We start from the raw sequence: 16,300 nt of genomic DNA, 5'->3' as shown, positions 1-16,300 counted from the left end.
CCCAAGCAAAAGTTGCAGCATAACCAAGCCATCAATCAACATGGAGCTCAGCGCAGCTACCCTCCTCCCTGTCGCTCTCGCCTCACTGGCCATCCTCGTATCCGTACTTCGCCGTAGTAAATCGGCATCGAGCTCCGACAAGAGGCGGCCTCCTGGTCCACCATGTCTGCCCTTTATTGGAAGCCTCCTCCACCTCGTGACGTCCAAGGCGCCGGTGGTTCTCCGGGACCTGGCCAGGAAGTACGGCCCAGTGATGTATCTGCGACTAGGCCGGGTCGACCACGTCGTCATCTCGTCGCCGGCGGCCGCGCAGGAGGTGCTCCGGGACAACAACCTCAACTTCTCGTCGCGGCCGAATCTTCTGGTCACCGAGACCATCTGCTACGGAGGCCTGGACATCGCCTTCGCGCCATACGGAGCCTACTGGAGGACGCTGCGCAAGCTCTGCACCATGGAGCTCCTCAGCGCGCGGAAGGTGAGGCAGTTCGCGCACATCAGGGACACGGAGACTCTCTCCATGATTCAAAACGTCCGCGCCGCCAGCACGAGCGGCAAGCCGGTCCATCTCGCCAGCCTGCTCCTGGCGTGCGCGAACTCGATCACCGCCAAGGCGGCCTTCGGCGAGGTCTGCGACGCCGAGCTCCGAGAGCAGTTCCTGACTGCCATGGAGGTCGGGGTGAGTGCAGGCGGGGGATTCTGCGTCGGCGACCTCTTCCCGTCTCTGTGGTTCGTGGACGTCATTACCGGGCTCAAAGGCAGGCTCTGGAAAGCGCGCCGGGAGATCGACGCCGTCTTCGACACCATCATCGGTGAGTGCGAGGCGCGGCGGGAGAAGAAGAAGACGTCGACGACGGCAACGGCAACGACCGAAGAGGATGACATTCTGAGCGTCATCCTCCAAATCAAGGACGAGGGGGAGATTAAATTCCCCGTCGGCAACACAAACGTCAAGGCAATCATACTGGTAATATAAGTGGTCAATGCCGTCTCTCTAGTACATATTTGAAAATGTCCACAAGGACTGTTCTACTTTGTACATGTACTTATTTTTGTGTTCATGCCAATTTGGATTAGGATTTGTTCATTGGAGGGACAGAGACGACCGCCACGAGCGTCGAGTGGATCATGTCGGAGCTCATGAGAAACCCGGACGTGATGCAGAAGGTGCAGCTGGAGGTGCGCCGGACATTCGACAACAAGAAACCGCAGGACCACGAGGCACACATCGAGGAGCTGCACTACATGAAGATGATAATCAAGGAGACCCTGAGGATGCACCCGCCGCTACCTCTCATGATTCCCCATGAATGCCGGCAGACATGTGACATCGGTGGGTTCAAGGTCCTCGAGGGCTCTAGGATACTGATCAACGCATGGGCGATCGGAAGGAACCCCGACTCCTGGGAGGACGCCGAGGTGTTTAGGCCGGAGCGGTTCGAGGACAGCAACTTGGACTACAAGGGCACGCAGTACGAGTACTTGCCGTTCGGGAGCGGGAGGAGGATGTGCCCTGGCAGCAACTTTGGGCTGGCTGCGCTGGACCTCATCCTTGCACGGCTTCTCTACTACTTCAACTGGAGCCTCCTCGGTGGAATGCGCCCGGATGAGCTCGACACGGAGATGATCGCCGGCGCGACAGCCAAGAAGAAGAACCCACTGAACCTAGTCGCGACACCTTATAATGTTCCCATGCAAACTCAGAGTTGATCCATGTTTTTCCGTTGGCGTTTACTTTCGTTTTTTTTTTCGATAAGGGGCGCTTTATTACTTATAAGGTTTTAAGTAATACACCCAGCCTCTGCATAACTAGGATGCACACAGCCGTTTAAAAGGTCCACAAATCATCGACGAAAAGATACATAGAGTGATATAAAAAAAAGGCCAACTACTATGACGCTCCGTTGGCTTCAATCCTCCGATTATGCAGCCACCCATGTTGGGAAATAAACTCCGTGGCCGTGTTCTCCAATCGTGTAGACACCTCCATAAAGAGGTCGCGATCCGCCAAATGCTGAAGTGGCGACCATGAACGGAGCAAAGCCGTACATCGGTAGATTACCTGCATAAGAGAGGAAGATTTGTCATTAAAAACCTTGTCGTTTCTACATAGCCAAAGCGACCAAACAATCGCAATCGCTCCCACTCTGATAATTGTTTTGTACCTAGAATCCACCCCATTTAGCCAATTGCCAAAAATGTTTGCAATGCTACGAGGGGGATATAAGGTAGAACCTATCTGAATGATTGACCATATAGATCGGGCAACTCGACAGTTGAAGAAAAGGTGTTTTATTGTCTCATCTTCGTGACAGAACACACATTTCGTACAACCTTGCCAGTTGCGCTTTACAAGGTTATCTTTAGTAAGAATCTCCATTCTCGCAGGTCTACTTTCGTATTTCTACGCAGGTGGCAATAAGGTCTCCATTCTCGGAGTTGATGGATGTGTTTTGTTGGTGTCTATTTTCATATTTCTTCACATGTAGCAAAAAGATTCACCTAAAGTACTCCATGTAGCTACTAGTGCACACGCATCCCAACCCAGAATTTCAATGTTTTCTATACAACTTGTCCTCCACAACTATGTCACATTCTTTACATCTTTTTTTTTCGTCAGCACAATAACGCAAAAGCATCTTCCTCCTACATCTCCTCTTCCTGCTTCCTGCTTCCTGCTGATGCCTCTTATTTATGTCAGCGGGAGAAATTACAGGAACTAGGTAAAGAAAAGTGAAGAACAAGATATAGCAGAGCCTATCAAACAATGAGCGCCCGTGTGGAACGATAATGTCTTAGCATTAAGATTGGAAAATGCACTACCAAGTACAATGGCAAGACCTGTCCGATGATTGTGAAGGACCTATGATTCTTAAAGATGAAGCTTCACACCAACGTTCGTTAAAAACAAACTACTCCATCCGATCCATAATAAGTATTGGGACTTTAGTTTGAATTTGAGCTAATTTGAAATAAAATCCCAACATTTATTATGGATTGGAGTCAGTATATTTGTTTCTAACCACAAATAAAGGGTAGATGCACTGCAATTGATCCTTTTATTTCTTTGAACAGAGCACGTAATCCACAGATCCATATGTACTTGGTACAACGAAGGGTATTTTAATTGTCTGATTGCACAGACAAATGTAGATTTCTATTTTGTTGTTTGAGTGGCTCGTTGATAAGTGCATTCACTGCGCTGACCATCTCGCTGGGTGACGTAAATTCATCAGTATGAGAGAAGAACAGGTGGCATACTTTGCACATCTTCCAGAACAGCTCCCTGCATGCCCTAGGAACAACGCTGTTTTCCTGAAGGACCAACCTTAGCAAGTCCTTTCTGCATGAGGCTATGGATCTCCTTATGGCCTCTTTAGCCGCTCCAGTGGACATAGAACCATCACTGTGGATAACAAGTAGTGAAACACTATCCAGTTTTCCCTCGCTGCTCTCCCTCTGTAACAAATGGGTCAAATATGTCTCAAAGTAGCACAATCCAACTTAGAGGTCTGAAGTGCGTGAAAGTGATGAATAACTACTACTCTTATCAAATATTTGTAGACTTCTAGTCCTCTTGGATTACAGTGGTGAATCTAATCTCACAAAATATTTGTATATAAAGATGGATGAGTTTCATGTAGATGATATGTGAAGCAATCATAACAAAATCAAAAATAGCAATCATATGCTGATGCATCTATAAATCTTGAAAACGCAAACTTTAAGTCATAAAGTGGCCAAAATACCTCAAATCCTTGGAGGTCATTGAGGAGACGACCACAAGTGCTCATTAGCCTGAACAATGCATTGTACTCATAATCGTTGACAATGCTTCCGAAGAGCCTTTTCTCGACAAAATACAATGATGTGAGCACAATGGGCCCAAGTGCGAATGACACAACTGCATTTGACATGTATTCTTCGATCGTTGGCACATATCTTCTCATTCGCCATTTTGTCTCGGTCATCATAGACCTCAACAGTTGTAGCCACTGCAGATGAACCCCAACATGTCAACACTTAACACAAAGAAATGATGAATCAGGTGAATATATATACACTTACTAATTCTATCATGTGCTCTCTAACGTCACGGTTTTGTACTTCAGAAGCCATTGTTCCAAGCTGGTTCACTGTAGTATAGATTGCATAAAATAATATTTTTACTTGCTCGGAGTAGAAGTCATCTTTTGAGTGCTCGTCCCACCTAAGACGAAGATTAGAAAATCAGAGGGAACGACAACTACACTATTATATATAAGAAAATGAGCAGAAGCCTGGCTGACTATCCCACCATCCTTGGTGCTAACAAAGAGTACACAAAGAGAGAAAGTTATAGAATCGTACTTCTCAACTAATGCCACAAGATTTTGTAACTCTTCATTTGACCCCCCGACATCAAAGAAATCATCCGCGGCAGCTGTGAGTATAGAATTTTTGGCCCAGGAGATGCGAGCATCAGACAGTTCGGGAGAGAATATGGTAGCAGCCGCCGAAAGATAACAATATGTCAGCCTCTGTCGTGCAAACTGTAGATGCTCCAGCCTATTCTCTTTCGCCCACCTGTTGTAAAAACAATTGTTGCAAATTCTGTAGCAAAATAAGTTCTTAAGAAAATAGATCATAACATGTCAAATCACCTTTCAAGATGCCGTAGTTCGCCTTGGTAAATAGATTGAGAAAAAGTGAAATCTTCAACTGCCAAAGACATTAAATCTTGGTTGACACAACATGGCCTGAAGTAAAAAAAGATTATTGTCTAGCAACTTACTATATAGGTTTCTACGGACTACTATTTGAAGAAATGATACTCTTACACGTATTCAGTCTTTAACATCTGAGAACCCCTAGAATCAAACTGTTCGATGTTCCTTTTGTGATCTAGACGTTCCATTGTGGCATAAAAGGGAAATTTAAGAGTATACTCCACCTGAAATTATAAAAAGCACAGAAGGAAACATATGTACTGAACCCCAACAAAGCCTAGGATTGATTCGATTTCTAAATTTAAACTTCCATGCAAGTACCTCTCCGAAGATTGGTCTTGTTTCCCCCCCATCAGAGAGCAATTTTTCCATAAGTAAGCTGCCTGACCAGTAGCCCATGCTATCTAGGAGGAATTCATTTTCTGATACACTGACTTTTGAAGCCTTGTATAATTCCAAAATAGATTTCGTATCATTTAAATATCCCTGAAGTGAATTTCGAAAATTGGATAATTCGACAACATGAGACAACTCATCTGCATCAGATTGTAGATAATGGGTTAAACATAATAATACACAAGCAAGATAAAATTAATACGAAAGGTGTTCATGCCCATGTAAGTACCTGGCGAAACATCATATCCGTTCATACGTAAATGCCGAAACGCCATTGCACTTGTTGCTACATCTAGCATGATTTCCTCATCTTTATGTAACCAGAGACTACAAATGGGATACAGTCAAGTTTACAAGCTATAAAAGATAAATCTCATCTTTATTCTTTGTCACTAATCACTACCTGTATGTCACATCCAGAATGCCTTTTATCTCATTATAGAAATGCTGAGATATTCCAATCTTTTCAAGGGAATCCACCATTAAAAGCTGACAATATATCCTTGTGGGGTATACTGTTGGTACTGCAAAAGTGTAATGCCGTTAGGTATTTACCAGTGTGCTACAACCTTGCAAATTGTTGGCAAGGAAAGGTTCACATACCCACCTGAATTACCAAATCTAGTGACAAGAAAATTTAGGTACTGGAGGGCTTTGTCATCATAATTGTGGAGTAGTGCAGCAGCAGTTGAGGAAGGAGAGTTGAACAACGATCCGTTCTTCCTCTGGAACTTCATAACTTTATTCCAGTCCAAAAGGTTTCCTAAACCTTCAGCAACATAAGCCATATATGCTTCTCTCCCATAAGATTTATCCCACACAAGCCTGAGTTAAGTCAATGTAAAATATTTTCAAAACAATACTCACAGGAAATACACATATCATACTCAAATTCTCACTGTTAATTTCATCATCAAGGAAAAGACAGTGACATCGTTTTGCACTTCAAAATACGGCCAAAACATAAAATTCTACAGAAACTTTCATCATCTATTAAAACAAGAAGATAAGAAACAAAACAGTCAGTAATTTACTATTCGGATAACTAGCAATAGCATAAATGTTCATGGAAGATTTTTTTTTTATCATTGACAAACCTTTCCAGTTCCATATCCCGGAAGTGGAGAATCCCATCAACATGAGCTTGCGCAACGGGAAATTCCAAACCCATCTCAATGGCAAGACTAACCATAGCAGCAAAAGTGATATTGAAGCCTATAGGAGCAGCAGCCTGGTAATCCATAGCAAGGGGGAAATTGCTTCCAATAAAACGTAGTCCTGCCAGTATCATTTTCATCTCATCAAAACATTTCAAATTTTGCAAATATAGGACACTAAAACAACGTTAACAGGGTAATAGATCTTTATCGATACCTCTCCTGATATGCTCCCTGCCGACACTCCATTTCTTAAGTGCGAGCACACAAGCCAATGTGGATGAGAGGAGGTCCTTGTTGACCTTGGAGTCCAATTGGCTTAGACCCCAAGATCCATTCCTCTGTTGGTTCTGTAGTATCCACTCTACACACTGTGGAAAGCATGGAACCTGAGGAGATCCCGGCAAGGGCACCATAGCCACCCATGCGGTATCGTACGCAGATGGCAACAAATCAGGTTCCAGGAGCTGCTTCCTTATTCTAGCCTTCCGTTCCTAAGTTAGCATGCAGCATACTTTTTTGGTTCATACAAGAATCACAAGAGAGGAGGCTCGAACGTTTAACGCAGAAACGATCAGCGGTGAAGTTCATACCATGTTCGGCAGGCTTATATTTTCTCCTACAATTCCTGGCTCAACATTTGCTGTAAGGGGAAAAGAGATGTGCATCACCAAGCACATGACAAACTTTTGTAAAGAAATTTATTGGAGACAAATTGGATAAAACACATGTAAACCCTACAGACAATGCTACACCCAGACACAAAGAAATTAATGGCGAGGGTTTACACGTACCACACCACCTAGGGGAGGGTTCACGGGCAACACAATGAACAAAAGCTTCAGATATCATTTAATTGATAGTTCCACTGCTGACGGCCGCAGCCGCCTGCGCCTGTATGATCCCATGGCGAAGAGCCGCTGGCATCTCCCAACTGCCTTCGGCACTATAAAGTAGAACCACCTCGCTTGCCTGCCCCGCGTCTGACGACCCCATGGTGTAGCGCCGCCTCTAGGATTGACATGTGGTATTGGGAGGAGAGGGCTCGGGCTTGGCACAAGTATAGATAGGAGGTTTTCGGCGCGACAGCGATGAGGATGATTTGGCGGCGAGGAGGGTGGCCTCCTGCTGTAGGAAAAACTGCCAGTTGGGCCTTTAAGTGCCAAGAGAAATAAAGAAACCTAGCTCCTAAATTCCTTCCACCAAGCTCCCCAAATCTCGAAAACCGTTCTCATTTGTCTGTTGCCTCTTAAAGAAACCTAGCACCATCTCCATCTGGGTCTCCTTTATAAATCGGTTTTCCTTATCTACCTTGAGAAAAGCTACCTATGTGCGGAGTTTTTAATAAAAGTAGTGGTTTTTACCTATTAAGTTAGAGTTTCGGTAGCCATTTTTTGTTAGTCTTCGCCTCAATGAAGATGTTATCATCTACATTAATTGATCTTCGGTCATTCGTTCGATGACGAGATCTTTTTCCCAATATACAAATGTATGTGGACGCCATTAGCAAAGGCACAAGACAGGGGAGGCTTGGAGCAGCTAGTGGACAAGCTAAGGCGGGTGCACACGGAGCTCATCGCGAGTGATGGTCTGAATCCTCCTGGGGGCAGTTGACGAGGGGATGGCCTCCATCTTTATGCGAGCTACCATCTGCTGTCTTTAATTTTTTTATGTTGGCTAAGGTGTATGCCACAACATGTACTGAATATTCGCTACCTTGAGGGCTTTATTAATTTAAAGTCAGGCAATTCTTAGCCTTTTATCTAAAAAAATGTCACTAGTGGTGTTGGAATTAAATTTTTCCATGTATGGATCTTCAGATCTTCCTTCGCCAAATCGATTTTGGATTTTTTCCAAGCTTGCCTTCACAATATTTATCCCGGCTATATCCTCAATAATGATGATTCGTACTTTTGACTCCCCGGTGTCATCACCGGGGAAACCGGCCCTCCCGCATCGACCATGGGGCCCACCAAGAAGGTCCCACTCATCACAGCAGGATCAGCCCAGGAATCATCGCCGGATTACTTATCTCTGGGAAGGAAACGTTAGCCCTGATGTACTCCTAGCAGCCTTGGGATAGATGCGTCGGCCATGACGTACTCCTAGAAGTCTCGGGGTAGTTCATCTTCTACCCAGGAACCCCGGCAAGAATCTTCTTCCCCATGTAATTATCTAGTTCATCCCATCCAAAGGCAATACAAATCTGACATGCAAGATGTAGGGTGACCTGAACCTAGGTAAAAAAACCTTGTATCTTGGTGTGTCGTCCTTGCGTTCTTTGAGTTCGAGAGGGAGAAGAATAATAAACCTTGGGCTTTCGCTGGTCACCCCTATACCGAACAAATAAAGGGGGTACTCGGCATCCCTGATGTTTGTATTCTTGGACACGACATTTAGCGCGCCAGGTAGGGCGTGCAGCCATACTGCATTTCTTCACCTTTGGCATGTACATCAAATCCAGAGAATCCATGGCTCCACGGCAGATCGAGGAAGATCCTGGTCGAGGCAGTGCAAGTGTGTGAGGATAATATGGGCGGTGATCTTCGCCACCATGTGCCCCTTGTGTTCCTCGAGTGACTGCGTGATTGCCTGGAGCTCCGTCATTAAGTGATCCATATACATTTCAAGATCTACAATGTCGCCATCCGCGGGATTCGGATTCCATGTCTGCCAAGAAGCATGTAGCGGATCAAGCGCCAACGACAGGAGATCAATTTTCTTGCGGAGGAAGGCAAGTTCTCTCTCCCGCACACGAAAGCCGACAACATCGACTAGGCTATTCGGTTTGTTTTCCCTGGCATACTATTGTTGGTACTTCGGGCCATGGCGATTGACTACTGCAGTGGCAGTGTGCGTGCAGATTGCGGCTCACACTAAAACTATGGGAGAACCTCCGTTAGTATTTACAGGTATGTGGTTTGGTTTTCTTTGGGCTCCTTAGAAAAATACAAGATTGTGTCAAGAAAGAAAAAAGAGTACGGAGATCTGAATGATTTGCTTGTTTCTTTTAGACTTTACTTTGTAATTTCTGGAGACAACTCATGTATCTCTACCATCTCTACCATGTAGTATTTGCTTCTGTAAATACATATGGTATTGATTTTCAAAACAAAACTCCCAAATTCTCATATAAAAAACCAAAAAGTTCATTTGTAAGTCTTCAAAAATTCCAAAAGGAGCATAAAAGTACATATACTGTCAAATTTGTATCCGAGTATCTTTTCATATGTTATATGCACAAGAGACCGATGTTTGAAGCAAAATGGAGACTTTTTTACCTTTTCAAAGCAATAATTTGTGATTTTTGTGCAAGCCACAATACAACATATTATCAAGAAAAAAATTACACATATGTAAATAACAATGCATTTAAAAATAGTAATTACTTCATCTGGTCCCAAATAGTTTTTGCGGATGGAGCACCATCGATACCACATTTTGCGGATGGGCCATGTCATGGACTCATGTAATTACGAATAGGGGAGTAGAATTTTTTGAAAGTTCAAAAATGCCAATTCTATTAAAAAAACAAGCTTACCAAAACTTGGGAGTCAAAACAATGGGTTCCTCAAGGGAGGCAATTTCTAGGGAGCATGTTGTCACAGCTGAACGGTCCAAGGGTGACCTATTTTCAGATTTTGAATGGCTTCTCTGAAAAGTTACTATTCCTCAGCTTTTCTCAGAAGCCCATTTCCTGTACTTGTTTAAACTTTGAAATTAGTTTATCTAATACTAACTTAAATATTAAATAAATTTAGAAAACAGATTATGCAAGTGGTGATTCTGAACCGTTTTTAGAATTCAAGGTTGAAAGTTGAACAAAAGTAAAATTAAGGATTGTAAGCTGAACTTTAAGACAAATTTAAGGGGTAAATTGGACTTCCCTCTAGTTTCTGGGACAAACGCTTGTAAACCGAAATGAAGTGGGCCTCAGAGGCCTCCCATCGCGCGTAGTCTGTACGGGACTACGGGTGAGCTGCGGCCAGGCGCTGCCTCCTTTGGACTCGGGTACCACTGGCTGCGGTGTGCCACACGGTCAGCATGCTGCATTGTTACGGGTGGCCTTGCCATCAGTCCATCGCCTGAATTTTCGGTCACCTCCGAGGTGGTGGTCGTGGCTCTCGTACCAAGTATGGTCTCTGAACTCTAAATTAAGTCACACGAACAGAGAGAACCAAGGATTTGGCGCAATCTTAATGTGTTTCTGCCTTTGTTTATTCAGAGAGAAGCCATGGTGATCACCCCACCAGTTGGATCGTGCCATCCCATGGTCAGAGGCATGCCCCACACGGTAATCATACGATGCCGGCCGGAAGCGCGCTGACCGTGTCCTCGCTCAGCTGACAAAACTGAAATCATCAAACAAACAACTAACAAACCAGCACCTAGTTTATTTCCATGTTGGAATTTCCAACACGAACCGTCCTGCCACCAGCTACCTCGACGTCAGAATGTTTAGCTTCCAACAAAAGGGTCGTGTTCGTGCCGCCGCGACGCGCACGACCCTTCCCACAGAGAGCAGAGACAGTCTAGTCCCTCCAGACCTAGGAAGCCACCTTGGAGGTTGGAGCCCAACGGAGCTGATCTGTCGCCAAGCCGCAGTCCTCTAAGCCGTGAACTAGTCAGAGTAGAATCACTGCGGAGGAGTCCCGGCGCCACCGGAGTTTCTCGGTTGCTTGGCGGCCGGCGAACTACACGGCGCCGCCACAGAAGAGTACGTGCCCCATCACCAAAAACGAAAGAAAGAAGATCATACCACGCTTTGAAAGCGGAGCTCGATCTGCGGGGGGCTTTTTTAAAGGTTGGGGGACGCCTCCGAGTCGCCCTTTCACCTCGGTGGATATCTGAACGCTGAGATAAGTTAACTCTATATATAGTCGCTCCTCGTTAGCTAAATGAGATGCGACTATATCACTGGCTCCAAAAACCCAAGGATACGACTTTCTGGAATCGACAACAATGAGATGTTTGATACGAATGCATGTACTGAATGGGTCCAGGGTCCATACAAGTTGAAGATGGATTTTGGATGTGTGTGCGCTGTTTCTCTACCAAACAACCGAAACCTTTACATGCAGAAAATGACACTCCAAGAAAAACGGAAAAAAAAACAAGCTAAATCTCCTTACCGAAACATGGTGGGATCGTCGGAGCCCTGGCACACGTATGGTAGCGACGACGGCCACCGGAGAAGAACTTGAGGCGGTGTTCTTCGGCGGAAACGAGCCAGGGCTTGTGCTTCGCGACGCAGGCGAGGCCGCTGCCAACATGCCGGTTGTGTCGTCTATCATGGCGCAAGTAGGAGCTTGACACGAACGGGCGTTGTGAGATCGCCATGTAATCCCTGAGTTTGTTTGCAAGCCTATGGGCGCTTGTCCGTTTGGCCGTCCTCTTCTATGAAAATGATAACCCCACTCTATAGCGCGTTACTTAAAAAGAGCTCGACACGGACGGGGAAGCGGCAGCGCCAAAAAAAAAAAAAAGCGCGCTGTATCGGGAGGACGGAAAGAGTCCGCAGCTGGCCAGCTATTGTCGCGTTCGACATGGAAAACGCGCGCGGGGTCGGACACCTGAACCTGTGCGCGTGTAGTTATCAAACCCTCTGACACCATGCAGTGTCAGTCACGAGCAACTCCCTGTTCTTCCTAAATCATCAGCGAAAATTCTTTGGGATGTAGTATGTAGATCAATGGCGGAATAGTCGGTGTAGAGTATGGCATGACCATCCATTCTCTTGCTTAGCTTCAATTTCTTTCTCCCACACTTTGAATCTTCACGTTTGGGAGTGGCCTTCTTACCCGCTTGTAATTGCTCAAGAGTGGTGAGAATTATGAAGTTTTCCTCTTCATCGGTGGTGGTAATAGCTTCTTCCTTCATGAAATGATGCATCATCATCATCCAGTCGTCGCTATCCACATCCTACAAATTAAAAAAAACGAAGGAATTCAATGAAATGAATGCACCAAGAAATACGAAACACTAGTAGAAAAAGGGGCAATAGGCCCGGTTAAGGCTGGACACGAGCCAGCCCGAGCTCGGCTCGGTCCGAGCCGCAGTTTGGCTCGTTCCAAACTGGCTCGGCTCGAGCTGGCTCGTTTCTGTCACGGGCTGGTAAAATAGGCTCGGCTCGAGCTTGGCTCTGGCTCGGTTCAGCTCGAGCCGGCTCGCGAGCCCAGCAGCACACAACCAGGAAAGTAACAGAGAGCTCCCAGTACATGTACTAGCTACAGCCAGTGAGCAGTTTTGCAAGTTTTGAAGACTTTGGACATCAAATTGAGCATGCATATATTCATATTTTCCCAAAAAAAAATGCAGAGCATATCAATTAACATAGGAAAGGATCCATTCCATGAAAAGAATCAATAATTAGAGCATATTATCATGATACAAGAGTAGACAGGTTTACCTCAAAATTAGAAGCAATCTTCTTCCACATATCTTGTCCATTCTTTCTCAATTAAGATTCCTGAAAATATCCAAAAGAGAAACCACAAATACACAATGATAGATAATAGTGTCTTAGATAATAGTCGACATTGACAACGGTTACAACTTAGGTTCCAAGTTCAAACACAAATAAAATGGAGTAACATCCACTCTCTTAGTTTTCAAGGTCCAACACAACCAAAATAAGAGAAAGTTTAAATTGTAGCAAGAGCATCATCCTTCTCCATTCTCCAACTCCATTGTAGTAACATCCGCATGACACGATAGTCTACAAGTAACAATAGGATAAGCAACTCCATTTTACCAACATACATATGACAAGTGGACATGTAATAAAAATCTCTTACCAATAGTTGATATTTGTCGCACTCTTAGGCAACTTGACGGTCTCCACATTTTCCTCATCATCTTCCTCCTTCTCCTAAAGAAGAAAAAGTTAGCCATGAATTTTTTTAAAGAGTTGACAATGTGAGAAGTGGGTGGAAATCATACCATCACATTCAAGTCACTATGGGAACCCTTAATATAGCTTGCACCACAAACCAATGCCTCCACCATAGCCGGCTTTAGAGAACTACGATAGTCATCTAAAACCCTTCCACCGGTGCTAAAAGTTGATTCCGATGACACGGAACTAGCCGGGATAGTCAAGAACCGCCTTGCCATCTTTGACAACACCGGGTACCTAAGTGAATTCACTTTCCACCAATCAAGCAAGATGAATTTGGGATTTGGATCCTCAAGCGCATCTTCTAGGTAGTTCCTTAGTTCACTCTTTGATGATTTTGTTGTGGTGTTTCTTCGGTGGGTTTGGAAGGCACTATCCGATGCGGGCATTGAGCTACTAGTAATGCAAATGTTGGAGGATGGTGTGGTTGATTTCTCGGCCATCTTCTTTGCGGTATCAAACTTATCAAACAACTCCTCTAACTCCACATGCACATCAGATATCTCATCAATTGCCGTGTCTTCGTCATAGAGTTCTTTGAAGGCCCAATCTATGTAGAACATCTTGTACCTTGGATCAAGGATTGTAGCAAGCACCATGACATTGTTCTTTTCCTCCCAATATTTGTTGAACTTCTCCATCATAGCTTCTCCCATAGCCTTATAAGTTGGGTTCCGATGAGCAATGGCTTTTCTCAATGCAATCTTGATACTCACAATGTGGCGGTAGAATATGTTTGCTGTGGGATACGCTTGTGCTGAAAATGCGGTAGTTACTTGAGCGAACGCAAAGAGCATTGGCTCAATAAGCTCATACATCTTCCATTCATCACTTGTAGGCTCCCACTTGTAGTTCAGATCTGACTTGGCATAATCTTTCAATGCCTCTCTATATGGACGGCCAGTAGCTATCATCTTGTAGGTTGAACTCCACCTTGTGCAAACATCAAGGGTCAAATGAGAACCGATAGTGAGAGCTAAACCTCTACAAATATCAACAAATTTGTGCAACCGACTAGTTGACTTCTTGAAGTACTTCACTGTCTCCCTCAAATTCAAGATCAAACTAGACATACATGCTGTCCCATCTTGCACCACCAAGTTGACGATGTGTGCACAACACCGGACATGGAAATAGACCTCCTCAAATTGTTTGCAACGCCGGAAAATGAACTTTGCCTTCAAATCTTTGACAGCAACATCATTGTTTGAAGCATTGTCTAGTGTGATGGAAATAACCTTGTTCTCTATTTTCCAATCAGTCACACAATCCCAAACAGCATCCGCAATCACATGTCCAGAGTGAGGTGGATCCAACTCCATGAAAGCAAGCACACGGGTCTGCATCTTCCAATCGCTATCTATATAGTGCGCCACCACACACATATAGCCAATGGTCTGATTGCTAGTCCACAGATCTGTAGTGAGACTAATGTACTCCACCTCCTGGAGTGCTACTTTCAGCCTCTCCTTTTCTTTCTTGTAGACCCTCATGCACTCGGCTCGGATTGCCTTTCTTCCCATGGATGTATAGAGTGGATTCAAGTACTTCAAAACAATGTTGAACCACTCATGCTCGACCATCCTAAATGAGTACTCATGGACCATTATCATTTTAGCAATGAGCTCCTTGACAATAGCTTGATCAAACCCAACATGTCCATGAGTTGCTGATTCGGGAATCTTTGTATCGCCATTGACGGGCTTGAAACCAAGACGGTTTTGGATCAATTGGCTTGCAATCTTTGCGTTGAGCTTCTTGCATTTCCCTTTCCAATGCCTATTAATGGTTGAGGTGTTTCCACCTTGAGTATAGGCATATTCCTTAGCGCAATGGAGGCACCTTGCCTTCAACAACTTAGGTCCTTCTGGGTTCTCTTCATCAACAATCCACACCATGTAGATGTCGTGGCCGCAAGCGTGAGAGTAAACCAAGTCATGGTTAGATCCTTCCCCGTCAGCCCGGAGCTCACTAGCTTGGAGATCCGCTTGGCCATCTTCTTGATCTTTGGGAAGTCGGAGGTGTGCGGGTTGGCGTTCCTGGCGGAGGTCTTGGCTGCGGGCCCATCCTTGAAGGGAGGCAACACCCTTGTGCTTGCCGGAGATCCCACGTCCTTCACGTAGAAGAACCTGCCAGACCAATACCTCACAGATTCACAGGAAACTCTGAGGTACTTAGTTTGAATTCTACGAGATGATTATCCAGAGAACAATTTTGAAAGTTTGGTCGATGGATGAAGTCCTGTGGAAGGAAAGATTTTTTGGTAAAGAAGCTGGAAAGATATTTTAGAAGTCGGAGTTCTTCAAAATTTCCAAGACTTTCGGGAAGCTAGCCGGATATTTCAGAGGCATGAGCAAGACGGAAGATATGGTGAACCTCTGTTGTGGATATACTTTATAGGTGTACCATCGGCAGCGCCTAGATCCGGCAAACTCGAGTGGCCCACAGATGGTGGTGGAGGCCTACGGTCCACCGGGCGGCCCAGTTGCTGTTGATCAAGATGGAAGAATTCTAGTCCAAGAACAAGGAGCCGGATCTAGCCCGACTTGCGCCAGGAGTCGGAGCCGGCAAGGCCCATGAAGGTAGCAGGATCTAGTACGATGTTTTAGGTATAGGCGGATCCTTGACGTGCACGACAATGTAATATATCATAGTTAGGCAAGATTGTATTCCGGCTAGGATTCTCCATGTAAACCCTAGATCCTGGCGCCTTTCTAAGCCAGATCTCGGGAACCCTAGAGGCACAACCACAACTCATTGTAACAACACGAAAGCGCCCAGATAATTCCAGACAAGCAGCAGTAGACCCTGCCTCCGAGCAGTGTGTTCCGAAGCTGGGTAAATCGCGTATCACCGTCCCAATGGCTCTTCGCCCTATGGCCCCTACTTCTTCCCCCATCCATGAGGATCCCTCCTCCGGGGTACCATTGAATAGGCAACGACACTGCCACCGCCGACTAGGGAATTCTCCCGAACAGAGCTCTAGCCTCATGCATCACCCCAAGATGGCTCCAAATCGGGAGGGATCGAAGCTAGAAGGGTGGGATCTGCGTCGTGCGGAGTCGCCGTCTTCAGAAACTGGCGGAGGTCAACATGGTGACCTCCACGCTGTAGCCACTGTCCACCATCCCCTCATAGCCCAT

At 45.3% G+C, this 16,300-nt stretch overlaps 4 protein-coding genes across 5 annotated transcripts; 1 reads left to right on the top strand and 3 right to left on the bottom strand.

Moving 5' to 3' along the window:
* Positions 1–2,584, top strand: LOC127336229 (9-beta-pimara-7,15-diene oxidase). The gene is made up of 3 exons (XM_051363024.2): positions 1–964; positions 1,075–1,726; positions 2,386–2,584. The coding sequence occupies exons 1-2, from the start codon at positions 41–43 to the stop codon at positions 1,705–1,707; spliced, it is 1,557 nt and encodes a 518-aa protein (XP_051218984.1). The 5' UTR covers positions 1–40; the 3' UTR covers positions 1,708–1,726; positions 2,386–2,584.
* LOC127336228 (ent-kaur-16-ene synthase, chloroplastic-like) lies at positions 1,744–11,647 on the bottom strand. Of its 2 annotated transcripts, XM_051363021.2 has the most exons (15): positions 11,392–11,647; positions 6,853–6,902; positions 6,477–6,753; positions 6,200–6,380; positions 5,710–5,927; positions 5,506–5,626; positions 5,332–5,429; positions 5,028–5,242; positions 4,818–4,930; positions 4,641–4,736; positions 4,348–4,563; positions 4,066–4,207; positions 3,747–3,992; positions 3,259–3,456; positions 1,744–2,059 (listed from the first exon to the last, which is right to left on the bottom strand). In XM_051363021.2, exons 1-15 carry the CDS (start codon positions 11,597–11,599, stop codon positions 1,889–1,891), a joined length of 2,550 nt encoding a protein of 849 aa, XP_051218981.1. In that variant the 5' UTR covers positions 11,600–11,647; the 3' UTR covers positions 1,744–1,888. The 2 variants fall into 2 exon arrangements, with proteins under 2 accessions (XP_051218981.1, XP_051218982.1); XM_051363022.1 differs by lacking the exon at positions 1,744–2,059 and having other exon boundaries at positions 2,717–3,456.
* A 1,117-nt stretch (positions 11,648–12,764) lies between these two features.
* Positions 12,765–14,197, bottom strand: LOC127329443 (zinc finger BED domain-containing protein RICESLEEPER 2-like). Its single transcript, XM_071826735.1, has 3 exons — positions 13,202–14,197; positions 13,057–13,130; positions 12,765–12,977 (listed from the first exon to the last, which is right to left on the bottom strand). Coding segments are annotated over exons 1-3 (945 nt in total). The 5' UTR covers positions 14,072–14,197; the 3' UTR covers positions 12,765–12,976.
* On the bottom strand, positions 14,103–16,300 carry LOC139835842 (zinc finger BED domain-containing protein DAYSLEEPER-like). The gene is made up of 3 exons (XM_071825716.1): positions 16,259–16,300; positions 14,336–15,286; positions 14,103–14,141 (listed from the first exon to the last, which is right to left on the bottom strand). The coding sequence occupies exons 1-3, from the start codon at positions 16,298–16,300 to the stop codon at positions 14,103–14,105; spliced, it is 1,032 nt and encodes a 343-aa protein (XP_071681817.1).

The sequence above is a fragment of the Lolium perenne genome, chromosome 2, assembly GCF_019359855.2.
Source record: "Lolium perenne isolate Kyuss_39 chromosome 2, Kyuss_2.0, whole genome shotgun sequence".
Taxonomy (NCBI): domain Eukaryota; kingdom Viridiplantae; phylum Streptophyta; class Magnoliopsida; order Poales; family Poaceae; genus Lolium; species Lolium perenne.
This window is presented reverse-complemented; position numbering and strand designations above follow the sequence as displayed.